General features: G+C 30.6%; 5 protein-coding genes across 6 annotated transcripts in view; 2 read left to right on the forward strand and 3 right to left on the reverse strand.

Moving 5' to 3' along the window:
- The window catches only part of LOC119609294 (carboxypeptidase D), a 40,700-nt gene extending 29,793 nt beyond the window's left edge, over positions 1-10,907 (reverse strand). Inside the window, exon 1 of the mRNA XM_037964020.1 lies at positions 9,963-10,907. Coding sequence (XP_037819948.1) covers positions 9,963-10,496 — 534 coding nt within the window. The 5' untranslated portion in view covers positions 10,497-10,907. The remainder of the gene's footprint in view (positions 1-9,962) is intronic.
- Positions 10,908-11,587: 680 nt separating this feature from the next.
- On the forward strand, positions 11,588-14,344 carry LOC119609288 (5'-AMP-activated protein kinase catalytic subunit alpha-2). Its single transcript, XM_037964013.1, has one exon. It carries the CDS (start codon positions 11,973-11,975, stop codon positions 13,659-13,661), a length of 1,689 nt encoding a protein of 562 aa, XP_037819941.1. The 5' UTR covers positions 11,588-11,972; the 3' UTR covers positions 13,662-14,344.
- A 1,220-nt stretch (positions 14,345-15,564) lies between these two features.
- On the reverse strand, positions 15,565-17,628 carry LOC119609301 (thioredoxin, mitochondrial). The gene is made up of 3 exons (XM_037964030.1): positions 17,505-17,628; positions 16,921-17,134; positions 15,565-16,133 (listed from the first exon to the last, which is right to left on the reverse strand). The coding sequence occupies exons 2-3, from the start codon at positions 17,107-17,109 to the stop codon at positions 15,816-15,818; spliced, it is 507 nt and encodes a 168-aa protein (XP_037819958.1). The 5' UTR covers positions 17,110-17,134; positions 17,505-17,628; the 3' UTR covers positions 15,565-15,815.
- LOC119609297 (rabphilin-3A) overlaps positions 17,393-21,425 on the forward strand; it is a 28,473-nt gene continuing 24,440 nt past the window's right edge. The window contains exon 1 of the mRNA XM_037964025.1: positions 17,393-17,450. Coding sequence (XP_037819953.1) covers positions 17,446-17,450 — 5 coding nt within the window. The 5' untranslated portion in view covers positions 17,393-17,445. The remainder of the gene's footprint in view (positions 17,451-21,425) is intronic.
- LOC119609299 (rho GTPase-activating protein 27) overlaps positions 18,823-21,425 on the reverse strand; it is a 3,385-nt gene continuing 782 nt past the window's right edge. The window contains exons 1-5 of one of the 2 annotated variants that reach the window (XM_037964027.1): positions 20,357-21,425; positions 19,676-20,011; positions 19,504-19,609; positions 19,226-19,408; positions 18,823-19,006 (exon numbers count right to left, since the gene is read on the reverse strand). The exon at positions 20,357-21,425 is cut by the window's right edge and continues 782 nt beyond it. In XM_037964027.1, coding sequence (XP_037819955.1) covers positions 18,907-19,006; positions 19,226-19,408; positions 19,504-19,609; positions 19,676-20,011; positions 20,357-21,149 — 1,518 coding nt within the window. In that variant the 5' untranslated portion in view covers positions 21,150-21,425 and the 3' untranslated portion in view covers positions 18,823-18,906. Of the gene's footprint in view, positions 19,157-19,225; positions 19,409-19,503; positions 19,610-19,675; positions 20,012-20,356 lie in introns of both variants that reach the window. The other variant, XM_037964028.1, reaches the window with a different exon arrangement.

Genomic DNA, 21,425 nt, shown 5'->3' on the forward strand with positions numbered 1-21,425 from the left:
CTTATTGTTGCATACTATTTTTATCATTTAAACTTATTTTTTCAAGTAGTATTAATATTTTTTAAAAAGTATATTTTGCCATAAGTATTTTTTAAATAAAAACGTTTTAATTTCCCTAATCCCTTTCAAGTATAAAAATAACTAATATTTTCTAAAAAGTACCAAAATTTACAAAAGTACTTTTTGAGAAAAAGTATTAAAACTGTAGGAAAAGTACAAATAAACAAGTAGAGATCATCGAATACATACCTATTTTAAGAAAAAAAATTAAAAGTACCAAATTTAAAAAAGTACTTTTTGTTAAAAAATACTAAAACTGACTTAAAACTATAAAGTAATTAAATTTAAAAAAAAATTAATAAATATTTGTTTATTACCCTCTTTATAAGAAAAACAAAATCCCCCTTCTCTGAACTAGAGATAAAAACGTGTGTATAATTTTGTTTTTATTGTCATGCTGGGTTTTTTTTTTTTGCTGATATTTCTTAATAAATTTGTCACCATTACACATGCAAGTACAATACAATCAATCAGAGAGACTTTAATAAAATTATAAACAAATTGAAAAATTAAATAAAATTTCAATTGAAAAAACAAATTTAAAATTTTTGCTGTTTGACACTAAGTACAATTAAACGTGTTTGTTTAATAGCGAAATAATTAAATTTGCTAGTAAATAAATTAAATTAGCAAAAAATTACAAAAACTTAATTAAAATAAAATGTTTGTGAAATTAAAAGAAAAAACAAGTTTGCATTAGAATAATTATTTTTACAATTAATACCTATTTAAATTAAATTTTAATGAAATGTTAAAAGAGTTTTTAAATAAAAACAATTTAAAAAGTTAACGATATTCCTCATTAGTATCTGGAACTATAGTCTATAGTCTAGTATATAGTCTAGTCTATAGTCTAGTCTATAGTCTAGTCATAGTCTAGTCTATAGTCTAGTCTATAGTCTAGTCTATAGTCTAGTCTATAGTCTAGTCTATAGTCTAGTCTATAGTCTAGTCTATAGTCTAGTCTATAGTCTAGTCTATAGTCTAGTCTATAGTCTAGTCTATAGTCTAGTCTATAGTCTAGTCTATAGTCTAGTCTATAGTCTAGTCTATAGTCTAGTCTATAGTCTAGTCTATAGTCTAGTCTATAGTCTAGTCTATAGTCTAGTCTATAGTCTAGTCTATAGTCTAGTCTATAGTCTAGTCTATAGTCTAGTCTATAGTCTAGTCTATAGTCTAGTCTATAGTCTAGTCTATAGTCTAGTCTATAGTCTAGTCTAGTCTATAGTCTAGTCTATAGTCTAGTCTACAGTCTAGTCTATAGTCTAGTCTATAGTCTAGTCTATAGTCTAGTCTATAGTCTAGTCTATAGTCTAGTCTATAGTCTAGTCTATAGTCTATTCTATAGTCTAGTCTATAGTCTAGTCTATAGTCTAGTCTATAATCTAGTCTAGTCTATAGTCTAGTCTATAGTCTAGTCTATAATCTGGTCTAGTCTATAGTCTAGTCTATAGTCTAGTCTATAGTCTAGTCTATAGTCTAGTCTATAGTCTAGTCTATAGTCTAGTCTATAGTCTAGTCTATAGTCTAGTCTATAGTCTAGTCTATAGTCTAGTCTATAGTCTAGTCTATAGTCTAGTCTATAGTCTAGTCTATAGTCTAGTCTATAGTCTAGTCTATAGTCTAGTCTATAGTCTAGTCTATAGTCTAGTCTATAGTCTAGTCTATAGTCTAGTCTATAGTCTAGTCTATAGTCTAGTCTATAGTCTAGTCTATAGTCTAGTCTATAGTCTAGTCTATAGTCTAGTCTATAGTCTAGTCTATAGTCTAGTCTATAGTCTAGTCTATAGTCTAGTCTATTGTCTAGTCTATAGTCTAGTCTATAGTCTAGTCTATAGTCTAGTCTATAGTCTAGTCTATAGTCTAGTCTACAGCCTAGTCTATAGTCTAGTCTATAGTCTAGTCTATAGTCTAGTCTATAGTCTAGTCTATAGTCTAGTCTATAGTTTAGTCTATAGTCTAGTCTATAGTCTAGTCTATAGTCTAGTCTATAGTCTAGTCTATAGTCTAGTCTATAGTCTAGTCTATAGTCTAGTCTATAGTCTAGTCTATAGTCTAGTCTATAGTCTAGTCTATAGTCTAGTCTATAGTCTAGTCTATAGTCTAGTCTATAGTCTAGTCTATAGTCTAGTCTATAGTTTAGTTTATAGTTCGTTATCCTTTCTAGAGGATGACCTAGTCTATAGTCTAGTCTAGTCTATAATCTAGTCTGGTCTAGTCTATAGTCTGCTCTAGTCTATAGTCTGGTCTAGTCTATAGCCTAGTCTATAGTCTAGTCTATAGTCTAGTCTTTAGTCTAGTCTATAGTCTAGTCTATAGTCTAGTCTATAGTCTAGTCTATAGTCTAGCCTATAGTTTACTCTATAGTCTTGTCTTTGATTGGACTATAGTTTAGTCTTTGGTCTGCACTATACTTCAGTCTATGTCCTGGACTCTGCTGTAGTTTATATTCTGGACTATATTCTAGTCTATAATCTGTAGTTGTTGTTTTTGTAACAGTTCGAATCTGACCGATAATTCCTTCATGGGGGAAAAACGTTCGATTGGTACAACTGTCGCAGAGTTGATATTCTTTGGTGGAGAAAGACTAGAAGATTCATTTGTTGAGGGAACATGGACAATAATCTAATATCTTGAATTATGTTCCTTATTCTGAAATTCTTTAAAATTGTTTTATTTATTCTTCCTAAATCAATATTTATTTCCTAGAGACAATTTGCTTAGAATTACAAACACGTGTGTTTGAGATATTTCATTGTCTTCCAATTGTTCTTTATTAGCATATAACCCTTCGCTTTATCTTAAGTTTTTGTCATAACAACCCAATTATTTCTGCTACAATTACGCCCACGTTTTGTCTATTATCTTATCCTTGTTTTTTTTTTTTTTAATTTTAACAATATGTGAACTTATGTTTGGAATGACACTAACCAGCAAGTCTGGGGGTTTGATGTTAAGTGGAGGAAAGAAGACTTATTTAAGTTTTATTATATTTATATAAAAAATCGAGAACTGAAGCTGTAATGGTTTAGTTAAAGTACAAATAATAGCTACTTACTAAGGGGATATTTACAAATAGCTTAAACTGGTTACTTTATAGTATACTAAGAGACACTTGTGAAAGTAATTTGTTGTTTTCTCTGCTTTTAAAAGGACTTTTTTTATCAGTTCTGGAAAGGATTCTTAGAAGCTTTAACATTTACCGGGTTATTAGTAAAATACTTATTTGTACTTTTATGAATGACTTTGTATAGAATTTTGATGACGTTAAACTAAATTTATATTGTATTATTGTTATTATTTCTAATATTATGTCACGTAATAGTGACGTACAAACCTTAAACAAACAACAATGTAAATCCTAAGGATTTCTTTTTTTAGTTGAAATTTCATTTCATTTGTTCGAATTTGTTACGTAGATTGTATTTCTATTTTAGGATGAAATATTTTATTTATTTGTTCATAAATATTTATAGATAAGAATTGTGCATAAATTAGATACGTTTGCAAAATTGTTATATGTTATATGGCATAATAAATTTAAAGAGACAACCTTGAATATTAATATATTTTTTGATGGCATAAAAGTGGAAAAAAGGTTCGAAAGGAATTAATGCAAATTAGTAGAGTAAAAACAGGAGGATTTTATTTAAATTTAAAATGTGATAAGGTGTTGGAGACAATTATAAAATTAGAATGTTAAAAGAATTATAAAAGTTTGGGAGGAGTATTTCGAAACTTCCTTTACAGCACCATCAGTTCAATATGTTAGGCAGCTTCTTGAAAGCAAATGTATTTATTCCTTGTTTTCTACATCCTAAAAGTTCAGGGTTTTATTTTACAATAACAAAAAGCTCACTAATTCAATTTGCCTTAGTTTTCACCTTAAAAAAAATCAATTTTAATTACAAATAAACCTAAAAAGCTCTCATTTCAAATTAAAAACAAAACATACATATCTGCAGCTCAAATAAAGAAGACATCATCACCACTAACAAAAAAAAAACCACCACTTGAATCACGAAATCAAATTTCAATTTATTGATTTCAAGTGTATACTTGAACTAAGTAAGTTACATAGATACTTGTTATTTAAGAATATTACCACTATAAATATGAATAGAAAACAGCAGCAGTAGCTAAACACAAGAGCATATACAATACAAATTGTCTGCCACACCACAATTTGGCCTTCCAGCTACAAGCATACATTGTTTTGGCAGCTGGTAGTAGTTGCGTATAGATTCAACCTAAGAGGCGTCAGCGTAACACAAGTGTCTCAAGTATATACTTGGACTTGACCAATATTGTGTGTGCGAGACCAAACAAAATTTTTGTCTGTCTATTTGCACGTTTTTTTTAAAACGTATTGGTTATATGTTTAAGAAATCTGTAAGACTTGTGTAAGTCACTTGAATGTACAATATATTGACGCACATAATTGCTTTTAATAGGTATTATAAAGAAACGGAAGTTGTTACAGACAAAATGAAACAAAAAAAATATATATATATTAAAATATAATGAAAAGGGTATAAAAAAGTCATTGCACTGTGAAATGTTGACTAAATAGAGTGACCAGGTTGAACAAAAAAGAAAAGTCCAGAGTCTGGACTATAATTGAGTCTCTAGGCAGATCTATAGCTAGCCTATAGCCTGGACTACAGTCAAGTCTGTAGTCTAGTCTATAGTGTAGTCTATAGTCTAGTCTATAGTCTAGTCTATAGTCTAGTCTATAGTCTAGTCTATAGTGTAGTTTATAGTGTAGTCTATAGTCTAGTCTATAGTCTAGTCTATAGTCTAGTCTATAGTCTAGTCTATAGTCTAGTCTATAGTCTAGTCTATAGTCTAGTCTATAGTCTAGTCTATAGTCTAGTCTATAGTCTAGTCTATAGTCTAGTCTATAGTTCTAGTCTAGTCTATAGTCTAGTCTATAGTCTAGTCTATAGTCTAGTCTATAGTCTAGTCTATAGTCTAGTCTATAGTCTAGTCTATAGTCTAGTCTATAGTCTAGTCTATAGTCTAGTCTATAGTCTAGTCTATAGTCTAGTCTATAGTCTAGTCTATAGTCTAGTCTATAGTCTAGTCTATAGTCTAGTCTATAGTCTAGTCTATAGTCTAGTCTATAGTCTAGTCTATAGTCTAGTCTATAGTCTAGTCTATAGTCTAGTCTATAGTCTAGTCTATAGTCTAGTCTATAGTCTAGTCTATAGTCTAGTCTATAGTCTAGTCTATAGTCTAGTCTATAGTCTAGTCTATAGTCTAGTCTATAGTCTAGTCTATAGTCTAGTCTATAGTCTAGTCTATAGTCTAGTCTATAGTCTAGTCTATAGTCTAGTCTATAGTCTAGTCTATAGTCTAGTCTATAGTCTAGTCTATAGTCTAGTCTATAGTCTAGTCTATAGTCTAGTCTATAGTATAGTCTATAGTATAGTCTATAGTATAGTCTATAGTATAGTCTATAGTATAGTCTATAGTATAGTCTATAGTCTAATCTATAGTCTAGTCTAGTCTATAGTCTAGTCTATAGTATAGTCTATAGTCTAGTCTATAGTCTAGTCTATAGTCTAGTCTATAGTCTAGTCTATAGTCTAGTCTATAGTCTAGTCTATAGTCTAGTCAATAGTCTAGTCTATAGTCTAGTCTATAGTCTAGTCTATAGTCTAGTCTTTAGTCTAGTCTATAGTCTAGTCTATAGTCTAGTCTATAGTCTAGTCTATAGTCTAGTCTATAGTATGGTCTATAGTCTAGTCTATAGTAAAGTCTATAGTCTAATCTATAGTCTAGTCTAGTCTATAGTCTAGTCTATAGTCTAGTCTATAGTCTAGTCTATAGTCTAGTCTATAGTCTAGTCTATAGTCTAGTCTATAGTCTAGTCTATAGTCTAGTCTATAGTCTAGTCTATAGTCTAGTCTATAGTCTAGTCTATAGTCTAGTCTAGTCTAGTATAGTCTAGTCTATAGTCTAGTCTATAGTCTAGTCTATAGTCTAGTCTATAGTCTAGTCTATAGTCTAGTCTATAGTCTAGTCTATAGTCTAGTCTATAGTCTAGTCTATAGTCTAGTCTATAGTCTAGTCTATAGTCTAGTCTAGTCTAGTCTATAGTCTAGTCTATAGTCTAGTCTATAGTCTAGTCTATAGTCTAGTCTATAGCCTAGTCTATAGTCTAGTCTATAGTCTAGTCTATAGTCTAGTCTATAGTCTAGTCTATAGTCTAGGCTATAGTCTAGTCTATAGTCTAGTCTATAGTCTATTCCATAGTCTAGTCTATAGTCTAGTCTATAGTCTAGTCTATAGTCTAGTCTATAGTCTAGTCTATAGTCTAGTCTATAGTCTAGTTTATAGTCTAGTTTATAGTCTAGTCTATAGTCTAGTCTAGAGTCTAGTATATAGTCTAGTCTATAGCCTAGTCTGTAGTCTAGTTTATAGTCTAGTCTATAGTCTAGTCTATAGCCTAGTCTATAGTCTAGTCTATAGTCTAGTCTATAGCCTAGTCTATAGTCTAGTCTATAGCCTAGTCTATAGTCTAGTCTATAGTCTAGTCTATAGCCTAGTCTATAGTCTAGTCTAAGTCTAGTCTATAGTCTAGTCTATAGTCTAGTCTATAGTCTAGGCTATAGTCTAGTCTATAGTCTAGTCTATAGTCTAGTCCATAGTCTAGTCTATAGTCTAGTCTATAGTCTAGTCTATAGTCTAGTCTATAGTCTAGTCTATAGTCTAGTCTATAGTCTAGTCTATAGTCTAGTCTATAGTCTAGTCTATAGTCTAGTCTATAGTCTAGTCTATAGTCTAGTCTATAGTCTAGTCTATAGTCTAGTCTTTAGTCTACTCTATAGTCTAGTCTATAGTCTAGTCTATAGTCTAGTCTATAGTCTAGTCTATAGTCTAGTCTATAGTCTAGTCTATAGTCTAGTCTATAGTCTAGTCTATAGTCTAGTCTATAGTCTAGTCTATAGTCTAGTCTAGTATAGTCTAGTCTATAGTCTAGTCTATAGTCTAGTCTATAGTCTAGTCTATAGTCTAGTCTATAGTCTAGTCTATAGTCTAGTCTATAGTCTAGTCTATAGTCTAGTCTAGTCTATAGTCTAGTCTAGTCTATAGTCTAGTCAATAGTCTAGTCTATAGTCTAGTCTATAGTCTAGTCTATAGTCTAGTCTATAGTCTAGTCTATAGTCTAGTCTAGTCTATAGTCTAGTCTATAGTCTAGTCTATAGTCTAGTCTATAGTCTAGTCTATAGTCTAGTCTATAGTCTAGTCTATAGTCTAGTCTATAGTCTAGTCTATAGTCTAGTCTATAGTCTAGTCTATAGTCTAGTCTATAGTCTAGTCTATAGTCTAGTCTATAGTCTAGTCTATAGTCTAGTCTATAGTCTAGTCTATAGTCTAGTCTATAGTCTAGTCTATAGTCTAGTCTATAGTCTATTCTATAGTCTAGTCTATAGTCTAGTCTGTAGTCTAGTCAGTAGTCTAGTCAGTAGTCTAGTCTATAGCCTAGTCTGTAGTCTAGTTTATAGTCTAGTCTATAGTCTAGTCTATAGCCTAGTCTATAGTCTAGTCTATAGTCTAGTCTATAGCCTAGTCTATAGTCTAGTCTATAGTCTAGTCTATAGTCTAGTCTATAGTCTAGTCTATAGTCTAGGCTATAGTCTAGTCTATAGTCTAGTCTATAGTCTAGTCCATAGTCTAGTCTATAGTCTAGTCTATAGTCTAGTCTATAGTCTAGTCTATAGTCTAGTCTATAGTCTAGTCTATAGTCTAGTCTGTAGTCTAGTCAGTAGTCTAGTCAGTAGTCTAGTCTATAGCCTAGTCTGTAGTCTAGTCTATTCTATATTTTAGTCTATAGTATATTCCATAATCTACTCTATAATCTTTACTATAGTCTAGTCTTTAATCTATAATCTAGTGTAGAGTCTAACTTCTTCTTTAAAATTTGTATAATCACCTGGTAACCCTAAAAGAAACCTCTTCAAATAAAGCCGGTAAATCATTAGAAAAACATACAATTTATTATGATTGTGAAAAAAAAAGTTTCTTTTTACCAATTCATAACCATGTTTTTGTTTTAATATTGTTATAGATTTCTTTTAATAATAATAAAGTCTTAACAAACTTTTACAATAAAGAAATGCATTGTGTATTTGTATTTATCGCCTTTAGCAAGACGTAGATTAAAATTATAAAAATTAATACAGAGAAATAAAGCATGTGATTCAAAAGAAAAAATACTATACAATACAAGTTTTTTTTTATAAGGAATTTTATTATGATTTTTTTATATTTTTGTTCATATTCTTTTACTGAGTCATAAGCAAAAAAAAAAAAAAGAAATATATTTCCGAGGAACAAGAAAAGAATAATAAGAAAGTATAAAAATGTTAAGAAAAAAAAGTAAAACAAAATAAGGTAATTGCCTGCAAAGTAGTTCACACTTAACGCTAGACTTTATGTAAATGTGGCAAATTTAGAAAAAGACCTTTCATTTCGTTTTCTAGGGTAACTTTTGTTTAAAACATTAGTAAGAATGGCAGTTAGCTGCTATGTATATTTAAAAATTTGGTGGTTTTTTGATTGATGTGTAAGTTTTATTACTTTCTAAAATTGTTATTTTTATTGTATCTTATGTATTTGTTATATTTGTTACTTAAACTTTTAATTGACTTATAAGAAAAAACCTTTAACCTATTTAAAGAAAGTTTTGATTTCGTATACAATTTGTTATAATTTAAACAAAATTCAAAATTTTATTAAATAATTTTGCCATTTTATACTTTTTTTAAACGTATACAAAGTTAATTATAATATATTGCAAAAAAACTAATATTTTATGCAAATATTTTGCAAAATTTTGTGAAAATTTTAATGAATATTTATAAAAATTTAAGAAATAATAAAAATAAACAAAAATTTAAACACTTTCATTAGTCCAAAAGAGAAATGAAGCTAAAAACCGAGGATTTGCAAACAAAAAGTTAAGACGTTTGTTATAATTTTTGTTTTAATCTTCATTTTAACAAATCTACTTTTTTTATTAAATTTATTTTAATTTTTCTATAATTAATTTCTTTCATTTTTGTTTAAATTTTTTCATTTATTTTAATCTTCCAAAAAACTTCAATTTAATTCATAAATTAACTAATTATTCGCATATCACGTTTGTAATATTATATAAAAATAAATGGAGTTAGGTCACGAAATATTCATTCATTAGTATATTAATTTGTTTAAATAAAAGAAAGATATCGTGAGAAATATAAATAATTAGCAAAAAGTTATAAATCTTATAAGAAATGTTAACAAAATTAAGAAAATTAAAAAAAAAATCTTACAAAATTTAATAAAAAAATTAAGATTTATTCGCTAAATTTACTAACCCCCTAGATTATTGTTCAGATTACAGAAAAGCCTACTGTCGTGACTATAGATTAGACTACAGTCTAGACTATAGACGAGTCTACAGTCCAGTTAAAGACTATATTATACTACAATTAGACTATTAATCAGAATAAAGACTAGACTATTCTCCCGACTATAGACTAGATTATTATCCAGACTATAGACTAGACTTTAATCAAATCTATAGTTCAAACTATAGATTAGACAAATGTCCAGAATACAGACTTCACTATAGTCCAGACTAAAGACTAGACTATTGTCCCGACTATAGACTAAACTTTAATCAAGTATATAGCCTAGACTATAGTGTAAAATATATATTAGACAAATATTCAGAATACAGACTTCACTATAGTCCAGACTAAAAACTAGACTAAAGTCCGACTACGCTATAGTACAGAATCTTTATTACATTACAGACTTGCCTAAAGACCAGTTTATACCCCTGATATTACACTGGTTTACATACCAGTCCTTATTTTCTAAAGCTTTATCAAAAATCTCCTTACCTTAGCTGCCGCAAAACCATCCGGATTACAGCTGGGCAAAAAGTGAATCTCTGTTGTATTCAACAATTCCTGAACTTCAGGAATGGAGGCATAATTTAAGACCAAATATTGAGCCATAAACAAAGCCATTTGTCTACCCAAAGCCTCATCACCATGTATATTGGCCACCACTTTCACTACGGGTTTCAATAAATCACCCACTAACACATCACCGGGGGCACTAAGAGCCAACACATTCATATTACGATTTTGCACGGTTTTACCGATAGAATACGCACGAGCTAAATGAGGATATTGACGTTGTAAATCCGCGAATAAAGAACTAATTTCGGCATTATTTAAATATTTGGGTGAATTAATAAACGATTCATTTTCTTGGTTAGATGGTGATGGCGACTGCGCCTGTGCTTTAAAAACACTACACAACAACAACAATAACAAAGCAGAGGCGTAAACTAACCAATAATGAGACAATTTCAGTGACTCACTTTTGGGTGATAGCCACCCTTTGGATAGCTGCGCACCTGCGCGCATTTTTACTTTATTTAACAAATTTTCTTTTTTTGTGGCAAAATAATTATTAAAAAATATATCAACTATCAACTTTTGGCACAATTTTCTTTTCTTTTATTGGAATTTTTTAATATTTCTTAATTTTATTCTTATTTTTTTCTTTGCTGACGTTGTTTATGATTTTTTTCTTTTGTGGCTTGGGTTGCCTCTCTTTTTGTAAAGGCAATTTATTTTTGGTATTTTCACTTTATTTAACACTTTTTGTGACAATTTAACTATTTCTAACGATAAAAGGCACTTTTATTTTTGCAATTTTTATTAAATTAAATTCTATTTTGCGTTTAAAATAATAAATTAATTTAATTTTACACTCGCACTTTAGAAATCTACCGTTTTCTTGTTGTTTACTCGTACAACTACTTTCTTTTAACCAGACACCTGCGCCGAATAAAATTAATGGCGCCGGCGTTTAACACAAATTTGGCAGCGTCTAACACCTGAAATTTAAAAAAAATTATTTTATATTTTATTTTAAGGAAATTTATTTAAAATATTTCCTTTTTTAGATTTAAAAATTAAAATATTTATATTTTGAAATGTTTATTATAAAAAGCAATACAATTTACATCAATTTATTGTAAAATTTACTAAATAATTTAAGGAAAACTTTTCATGTTTTATTAAATTATAGTTTTCTGTGAGATAGTTTAAAATTCTGAGAAAAATTTACAGTTTTAAGACATTTTAATAAAAATCCACGAAATTATATAAAATTTCAGTAATTTAAAAAAAATGCTTAAATCCCAGAAACCAAATTTAAAATAGTCTATAACATTTACCTAATTTTCTGCCTTCTTTGTTTAATCACTGCTTTGTTATTGTGTTTTCTATAAAAATATTCTACAATTTAAAATTTTTTTTAAAAATGTTATTCTTAATTTTTAATTTTCCCCAAAATTCTTTAAATTTCTTATTACCCTCTTGTATTTAGCCTTAATATGGCATCACTTTTCATGTTTCTTTGTTATGGTGCTTTTCAAACTGTTATTGCAAGAGAATAAAACAAAAATTTCCCCTTGTCAAACTCACTTATGGAAAATTCCCATTAAAATTCCCACAATTGTCAAAAGACATATTAAGAAGAAAAAGAATTTTTCATTTATATCATAATTTTGCAAAGTAAAAAGAAAAATTTTTGAAAAATACTATAAAATTTAAAAGTTTTATATAAAAATAAATACTACAAAACGAATTTAAATGTGTGTGGATAGGAATTATCTACAAATTAATGCTCATTTCAAGAGCTTTAACGAGAAAAAATAAGAAAAACTAGTGGAACAAAAGTAAAAAAATATCAAGAAAAAGCCTTAAAAAACTACGACGACATTTAGTAAAACGGGAAGAAGCATAATAGTAATAGTATTCTACACCCCTTTTACATACGGAAATATTTAAACATAAAGAAAACCTTGGAATTTTATAGAGAAACTTAACAAAATGCCTACCTCTAGATCTTCAGCAGCGGCCGAAGTGGTGCATACAGGTTCGGGCCCTCAGCCTCTGGTAAAAATAGGCCATTATTTGTTGGGTGCCACCTTAGGCACAGGCACCTTTGGCAAGGTCAAGATAGGCGAACATCAAATGACTAAGCACAAGGTGGCGGTGAAAATATTGAACCGTCAAAAGATCAAGTCTCTGGATGTGGTGGGCAAGATTCGTCGAGAAATACAAAATCTTAAGCTGTTTCGTCATCCTCATATTATTAAGCTGTATCAGGTGATTTCCACTCCCACTGATATTTTCATGATTATGGAGTATGTTAGTGGTGGCGAGCTCTTCGATTATATTGTCAAGCATGGCAAGTTGCAGGAGCATGAGGCTAGACGTTTCTTCCAACAGATTATATCGGGTGTAGACTATTGTCATCGTCATATGATTGTACATCGTGATTTGAAACCTGAAAATTTGTTATTGGATCATAATAGACATGTTAAAATTGCCGACTTTGGTTTGTCCAACATGATGTTGGATGGTGAGTTTTTGCGCACATCCTGTGGCTCCCCTAATTATGCGGCTCCTGAGGTTATTTCGGGCAAACTATATGCTGGTCCTGAGGTGGATATCTGGTCTTGTGGTGTGATTCTGTATGCTTTGCTGTGCGGTACTTTGCCTTTTGATGATGAACATGTGCCTACTTTGTTCCGCAAGATTAAATCGGGCATTTTCCCTATACCCGAGTATTTGAATAAACAGGTGGTTAATTTGGTGTGTCAAATGTTGCAGGTGGATCCTTTGAAACGCGCTAATATTGAGGAAATCAAGAAGCATGAGTGGTTCCAAAAGGATTTACCTTCATATCTGTTCCCTTCCTCTATAGAGCAGGATTCCAATGTTATAGACACCTATGCTGTATCAGAGGTGTGCTCCAAGTTTGGTGTTAAGGAGCAGGAAGTGCACAATGCCTTATTAAGCGGTGATCCTCATGATCAATTGGCTATAGCTTATCATTTGATTATAGACAACAAACGGTTCGCTGATGAGGCGGCTAAAACTGAAATCAACAACTTCTTTGTGGCTGGTTCTCCTCCCCCAGCAGCCCACTCACCTAACGAAAGTCCCGAACTAATGGTAGGAGGTTCTGGCTCGGGTACTTCCACTCCAGGTAGAACTTCTCTAACTCCTTCAATGAAACCTCATCCCGAACGTATTGCCCCCATGCGGGAAAGACAATTAGCCATGACTATGGTTCAACAGCAAGGTGGAGCCGCTTTTCCTGAAAAAACCGCACGAGGCACTCCCATTAAACGTGCCAAATGGCATTTGGGCATACGTTCACAAAGCAAACCCAATGATATTATGTTAGAGGTCTATCGTGCCATGAAAGCTTTGGACTACGAATGGAAAATCATTAATCCCTATCATGTGCGTGTTCGCCGTCAAAATACCAAAACCGGCAAATATTCGAAAATGTCTTTACAGCTGTATCAGGTGGATGCTAAAAGTTATCTATTAGATTTTAAATCTTTAACAAACGATGAGGTAGAACAGGGTGATGATGTTATCTTGGAGAGTCTAACACCACCGCCCTTGAGCAATACGGGCATTATGCCACCACAGCCGACAGGCCATCATACAATGGAATTTTTTGAAATGTGTGCTGCTTTAATTATACAATTGGCACGTTAAATTAACACCTTTTTTATATGTATTTAATTTTTTTATTATAACTAATCGAAAAATTGGCTTTTTATATTATTAAACCTTTAAACATATTAAGGCCCCAATTACACTTGAAAACATAGTAATTTTAAACTTTAAAAAATTTTGAAAACTTATTTTAAACTTTAACTACCTTAAAGACGAATTGGTCTTTTATTTAAAAAAAAAAACTTTATAGTACAAATGGTTATTTCTTAAATTTCTTAACAAGTTCGGAAATTTTTTAAAGTGCTACTTGGGGCTCAAGTTTGTTTTATTGAAAATAGTTTCCCTAATCTATATTATGTTTTAAAGTTTCTTAAATTTTATGGCAAATTTGGTGTTGTTGTCTTTTACATTTTAAAAAAGTTTTTAAAACTTTTTTTTAAAAGAATTTTTAAAAATTTTCCCTTTTAATTGTTTTGTCTTTTATGTTTATTTTCCCATTGTTATTATTTTTTTGCTAGTATTTAGCTTATTTTTATGGTTTTTTAGCAACGAATGGCTTAAAACTTTTAATAAAACTTTAGCATGCTAGAGTTAAGAAGGCAAACAGATAAAAAACTTTATAACTTATATTAGTTTGGTCGCAATAATTATTATATTTTTTTTTGTATTAGTTTTAAGTGAAGTAATCCATTTCTTTTGTTAATAAAGTTAAAGAAGTATTAAAAAAACTATAAAATAAAAAACAGAAAAATTGTTTTATTTTGAAGAAGAATAATAAGAAATGAGCAAATTGATGGAAAATCTTCATCTGAAAGTATTACTGATTACAATTTCTCTATAGTCCTGACTCTGGACTAGACTAAAGTTCAAACTATAGTTCAATCTATGGACTATATTATAGTAAAGTTTATAGGTCAGATTATAAACTATAGTGTAGACTATAGTCTACACCATAGAGTAGACTATAGTCTAGACTATAGAGTAGACTATAGTCCAGACTATAGTCTACTCTATGACTATATTCCAGACTATAGAGTAGACTATAGTACAGATTATAGAGTAGACTATAGTCCAGACTATAGAGTAGACTATAGTCCAGACTATAGTCTACTCTATGACTATATTCCAGACTATAGAGTAGACTATAGTACAGATTATAGAGTAGACTATACTCCAGACTATAGAGTAGACTATACTCCAGACTATAGAGTAGACTATAGTCCAGACTATAGAGTAGACTATAGTCCAGACTATAGACTATATAATAGACTACAATATGTACTATAGACTAGACTATAGGCCAGGCCATAGACTAGAATATAGTCCAGGCTAGAGTACAGTCCATATAGACTATAGACTAAACAATAGTCCCGACTTTCCAAAATATTACTGATTACAATTTCCAATAGTCCAGATTACAAACTATAGTGTAGACTATAGTCAAGACGATAGAGTAGACTATAGTCCCGACTATAGACTAAATTATAGTCCCGACTATAGACTAAACTATAGTCCCGACTATAGTCTAAACTATAGTCCCGACTATAGTCTAAACTATAGTCCCGACTATAGACTAAACTATAGTCCCGACTATAGACTAAACTATAGTCCCGACTATAGACTAAACTATAGTCCCGACTATAGACTAAAATATAGTCCAGACTGTAGACAAAGCTATAATACTGATTATAGACTAGATTATAGTAAAGACTAGACTATATTCCCGACTATAGACTTTACTATTGTCGAGACCATAGACTAGACTATAATCCAGACTAAAGACTAGACAATAGTACATACCGTAGACTGGGCTATAGTCCAGACTATAGACTAGACTATAGGCTAGACTACAATCGAGAGTTTAGACTATACTACAGTCCACATTATAGTTCAGACTCTCTTTAATGAAAATCCAACACCCTGTACTTTATTTTACACAATATTTTTTTAATAAGTTTTCGTTTTTTTTTTTATTATTATTATTTTTATAAACATTTCTTTTATAAACTTATACTAACTACTTGACGATTAGAAAAAAAATAAAGAAAGACAAACGTAAACACAAATACTTTACTATTTGTTACAAGAGTTTACACCTAATAAAAGAGAAAAGAAGAAAAAAATCTCCATGTTAATCAACTAGCATCAATAGAATAGAAAACCAAACATATTATTTCTACAGTTTTGATTACATCACTTTTTGTCCTTTTCCTCCTCCTCCGAGGCACGATTTTTACGTTTCAATTTATCAATAATGGATTCTATGCTATTGGCATCGACTAGACCAATAAATTTATCCACTACGACACCATTGCGAAAAGCTAAGACGGCGGGAACCGCTTTCACTTCGAATGTTTCCACTAAATCCGTATTGTTTTCCACATCTATAATGGCCAAATCGATTTCGTTGGAATCCTGTAAAAGTTCCTCCATTTTGGGTGTTAGAATTTTGCAGGGATCACACCATTCAGCATGGAAATTGACTATAACGGGTATATCACTATTAATGACCTTGAAAAGGGGGAGAGAGAGAGAAAGAGAGCAGATTTTGGTTAATTTTTGAAAAGGTCAGTGTGTTTTTAGGTAAAGTGTACGTGCTTAAAATCATGAATATGGGAAAATTATGTTTTCTCAAGTTTTTTTGTTTTTTGTGTTTATTTTAAGGTAAAATTTATTCAGGTTGCATAATTTTTGTTTACTTTTATTTACGATAAACAAAAACAATAAGTCAGCTGGGTAAACAATGAAAAAAAGAACTGTTATATTAGTAACAAGAGAGAATGAGAGAAAAACTTTTAATTATCACTTAAAAATAAAAGGAAAAACATCACAGGTAAACAATATGACAATTAAATGAGAAACGTAAACAAATCCGTAAAACCGTTATTATGATGAAATGAAACACTCATAACAAAATGTAAATAAAGAAAAAAGTGTAAAACAGGATTGATGAAAAGATCAGCAATTAAAAAGTAAATGTTAAAACAAATGATAAGCGAGAAAGTACAGCGTAAAGTACACAAAAATTACCAAAAATAGAAAATAAACAAAAAGAAATAAAAAGAAAAATTTAGAAACTTAATAAAAATACTAAAAACTAAACTAAATAAAGGAAAATAAAAACAAACAGACAAATTATGTTAAAAAACTAAAAACACTAACAATTTAAAATAAAAACCGTCTATCACAAATACCATAAGACAGTTTATACAATAATTTCCAATTTTATCACTGCCAAATGAATTTAACCTTCATAAGTTTTAAAATTTTCTTTTATTTAATCTCTATTCATACTCACTTTTCGATCAAATTCATAATGATCTTTAACAACATATTTTTTCAAGGCCGTCTGTGATTGTGATAAACATTTTTGGGTGGCTGTCACAGCTAAGGGTGCTAAACGTTGACAGGCATTCTGGGCACTGGTCGAGGTTTGTATGCAAGACACCAAACGTGGCATAACACCTTCTGCCGCTATTTTCAACATTATTCCTTATGGTAGTAGCAACAAACTGTTTGGAAAAAACTGCATAAGGTTAATAACTCTGTTATCAAATACATACCTACATAATTGAAAATAAATTAATCTAATAAATTAAAAAACCAGATAAGATTAAAAATCCTCCATGGCTTCACTAACAAAAAACGTGCACATTTTTATAAAATTTTATTTGTATTAAAACGCAAACATAATTTTTGCATAATTTATTTAAATTATTGTTTTATATTTAAAACATTACACTATCAAAACACCCTTTACCCCTTCCATAAAAACACTAAAAAGATGAGTGTATATTTTTGTAAGTTTTTTTCTTTACACTAGATGAGGTAATTTGAAGTTGTACATTCTTATATCTTATTTAAATTTGTATTATTACTTACTTATTTTATATAATTGTTTTAGTTTGTTATTGATTTTTTACGTTTTATTTAATATTTTAATTATTTTTTACAAAACAAAAATCTATTATGTTTTATTATTCCATATGAAAACAAAGTGTAGAAATAAAATTTTATGTGAAATGTCAAATGAGAGGGGAAATTTTTTTGTCAATGAAAAAAAAAAAAAACAATGACAACTGATAAAGATTAAAGTTGCCAGATGGTTGGTTAAAGGGTGTAAACAGTTTGAAAGCAACTGGAACAAAATAATTTTATTTGTGAAAATACACGTTTTTAATAAATATTTAAAAAATACTATGGACTAGACCCTCTACTAGACTAGATTAGTTAGACTATAGATTAGAACATAGATCTGACTAAAGACTCGACTAGAATTTAGTCCAGATTAGACTATATTTAGACTAGACTGGACTATAGATTAGACTATAGACTAGACTATAGATTAGACTATAGACTAGACTATAGATTAGACTATATACTGGACTATAGACTAGATTGTAGACTAGACTATAGACTAGACTATAAACTAAACTACAGATTAGACTATATACTAGACTATAGACTAGACGTTAGACTAGACTATAGACTAGGCTATAGACTAGACTATAAACTAAACTACAGATTAGACTAGACTATATACTAGACTATAGACTAGACTGTAGACTAGACTATAGACTGGACTGTAGACAAGACTAAACTATAGACTAGACTATAGACTGGACTGTAAACAAGACTAGACTAAAGACTTGACTAACGACTAGACTATAGATTTGACTATAGACTAGAATATAGAGTGGACTATAGACTGAACTATAGACAAGACTGTAGACAAGACTAGACTAAAGACTAGACTATAGACTAGACTAAAGACTAGACTATAGACTAGTCTAAAGACTAGACTATAGACTAGACTATAGATTAGACTATAGATTAGACTATAGACTAGACTATACTATAGACTAGACTATAGACTAGACTATACTATATACTAGACTAGTCTTTAGACAAGACTATAGACTAGACAATAAACCAAACTATAGACTAGACTAAAGACTAGACTATAGACTAAACTATAGTCTAGACTACATAGTGGACTATAGTCCAGACAACAGACTATAGTCCATACTATAGACTAGACTACGCTATAGATTGTAGACTAAACTATAATCTAAACTATAGACCAGACTACTGATCCGTCGAAAGTACAGACTATAGTCCAGACTATGCATTATACTGTAGACTAGAAGATTGACTAAACAATATACCAGATTATTGTTCAGACTACTGATCAGTGAACATAATTTTATGTTTCAACACATTTATTGGCCGTATTGAGTATTTCCTTATTACAATAAATATTAAAAATAATACTTTAATTAATTCAAAATAAATTTTGAAATAACAAATCCGGATGAGATAAAGTTTTCTTCAAATTTCTAACACTTATGCGATTACGCTGGTTTTTACGATCCGAAGTGCATCTAAAACGGAAAGTAAACAGTCAATGAGATAGAGCTATATATATAGAGAGAGAGGAGAACAACTATGCAGGATTATGATGGTTATGGATAAAGGAACGTGGTAAAGGTGTTGGTGCTGTATTTGTAATAGTATCTAGACTTTGGCTAAAACTTTGAAATATAAATGAAAAATTAGAAGTTTTTAAAGATCTATAAATCAAATCAAAAAAAAAAACTCACTCAAATATTTTTTGATGATATTCGATCATGATTTTAACACAATCGGCTAAAATTTCACTTTCTTTTAGGAGCAGGTGTATGTCTTGTATGCGAGCACCCGCTTGTACGGTATGAAATATGGAGGGTGTTACCGATAATGATAAAGTTTCGGCACTTATATGTTGTAAAGGTACTTTGGTTAATCTAGTAACGAAGAAAAAGATAAAGTAAAACAATTAAATTTTATATGGGTTACTTAGATAAGATCGCCATTTGGTTTAAGTCTTAGCTAAACTTACTTATTGAAATGAGCAAATAAATATTCCATTGTATCACGATTGATTTCCGGCAGCGAACGTATCAGTCTTTTTAATATTTCCAATTTATTGGGTAAATCAGTTAATACTAAGATTGGGCAAATCAGTTAATACTAAGATCAAATAAAAATTAAAATTTTATTTTACTACTTACACCACTGATTGGGTTTGCCTATAAAGGTTTTAGCTTCATTGGCCGATACTAGAGGACTTTTAATTTCTCTTAGAAATAACTTCAACACCCCTGCCAAAGTATGTATGTCTACATTAGGTTGTCTTAGCGACATATAGTCATTGGCATCTATGCTAAACCTTAAGGCCTGCATTTTATTGTAGTCACCACATTGTCGATAAATACCCTCAATGGGCTCTGTAGATTTACGATACTTTTCCTCTATCAGTTGACAACAATCGACCACTATTTTGGGCACTGTTTTATGTACTTCATCTTTTAGGACCAATTCGATTTCGGTATCGAAACAGGGTTCGTCTAAAAGAGATTAAAATACTTAATTAATATTAATATAGCAAATAGTCAGGTCCATAATCTGGACTATAATTGGCCGTATAGTTTATTTTATAGTCTGGCCTACAGTTTTGTTTAAAGTCTGAACTAAAGTCTAGTCCAAAGCCTGAGCTATAGATTAGTCTAAAGTCTGGACTACAATTTTGTCTGCAGACTGGACTAGAAAATATTCTTGTCTAAAGTCTGGACTATAGTCTAGTTTCTAGTCTAGTCTATAGTCTGGTATGTAGTCTAGTCTAAAGTCTGACCTATACTCCAGTCTTTAATCTGGTCTATAGTCTGAAATAAGTTTCAATTTTTATTACTCACCATTATAAATATTTTGTTCCTTTAAGGTCTGTATACTAGGCCTTTGTTTCCAGAAATTGGACAGCTTTAACCAGGCAGCCAATTTTGAAGGCTGTACCGTGGTTTGATTCGCTCCCACAGTAGAATCTTTTTTCACCAGTCTCATACTACTGCTAGTCTTCTTGCGTTTATTTTGCATTTCCTGTTGCTCTTTAGAGAGTTGTTCAAATTTCTTAGATAAATCCTCCATTTGAAGAGACATGGCCTTGGATGTGTTTTCCTGTTCTTGCAATTGTTTTTGTAAATCTTCTAGTTTCAACTCCAATTTCTGTAAACGTTTGGCACATTGTGTAGAAGAACAATTTGTGGCATAAGAGGAAGAATTGGAGGAAGAAGAGCAGGAGGAGGTAGATATTTTATTTAAATCAGTAGAAGAAGCGGAAGATAAAGGAGTATTTGGTGTTTGATTATTTAAATCCATTTCGTATAGTTTTCTTAGATCCCGGGTACTGGAACTTTTAAGTAAAGTCAATTTTATGGGTCTAGGACGAGGCTCTTTAAGTAGAACTACACCTTCGTGGCGATAGTTTAAAGGTTTATTCGTTATTAGACCGTTAACACGTGTGAGATTACTGTTCGAGCGCGTATAACTGGGAGTACGATCGCGAAAACAATTCATAATGTTTTTCTGGCCTCTACGTTCGTTGGCGGCTGAGCCTGCATTGGCGATAAGAATGCCCGCAGAATCTGGTGTCGTTGGCAAATGATGAGAGAATGAATTGTTGTAAAATGTTGCTTGCTGCTGCTGCTGCATTGTGTTTTTTTTTTTTTGTATTAATAATTTAAAGCCTCTAAAGTGCTAATAAGGGAAGTAATGGGCGGTAAGGAGATTTGGTATTACTCGTATGTTTTTGTTGTTTGTTTTTGTATTATTCTTACATCAACTACTTGCGGTCAGTGATGTGTTTTTTTTTATCGAATATTTTTATGTACTTTGTTTGCTAATCACTCATGCTGAACATTATTGTAATTCCAAAACAAATGCAGTTTATTAATTAAAAATATTCTATAGTTCTATACTTTTTAATTT

The sequence above is a fragment of the Lucilia sericata genome, unplaced genomic scaffold (assembly GCF_015586225.1).
Source record: "Lucilia sericata isolate MDLA Ls3-8-SP2 unplaced genomic scaffold, ASM1558622v1 Contig000959F_arrow, whole genome shotgun sequence".
Taxonomy (NCBI): domain Eukaryota; kingdom Metazoa; phylum Arthropoda; class Insecta; order Diptera; family Calliphoridae; genus Lucilia; species Lucilia sericata.

Excerpts from the sequence above, each read along its gene's own strand:
- LOC119609288 (XM_037964013.1), top strand. The coding sequence starts at position 11,973 with ATGCCTACCTCTAGATCTTCAGCAGCGGCCGAAGTGGTGCATACAGGT.
- LOC119609301 (XM_037964030.1), bottom strand. The coding sequence starts at position 17,109 with ATGTTGAAAATAGCGGCAGAAGGTGTTATGCCACGTTTGGTGTCTTGC. Across the intron at positions 16,134-16,920 it reads ATTATGAATTTGATCGAAAA|GTCATTAATAGTGATATACC; the intron begins GTGAGTATGAAT and ends CCCCTTTTCAAG.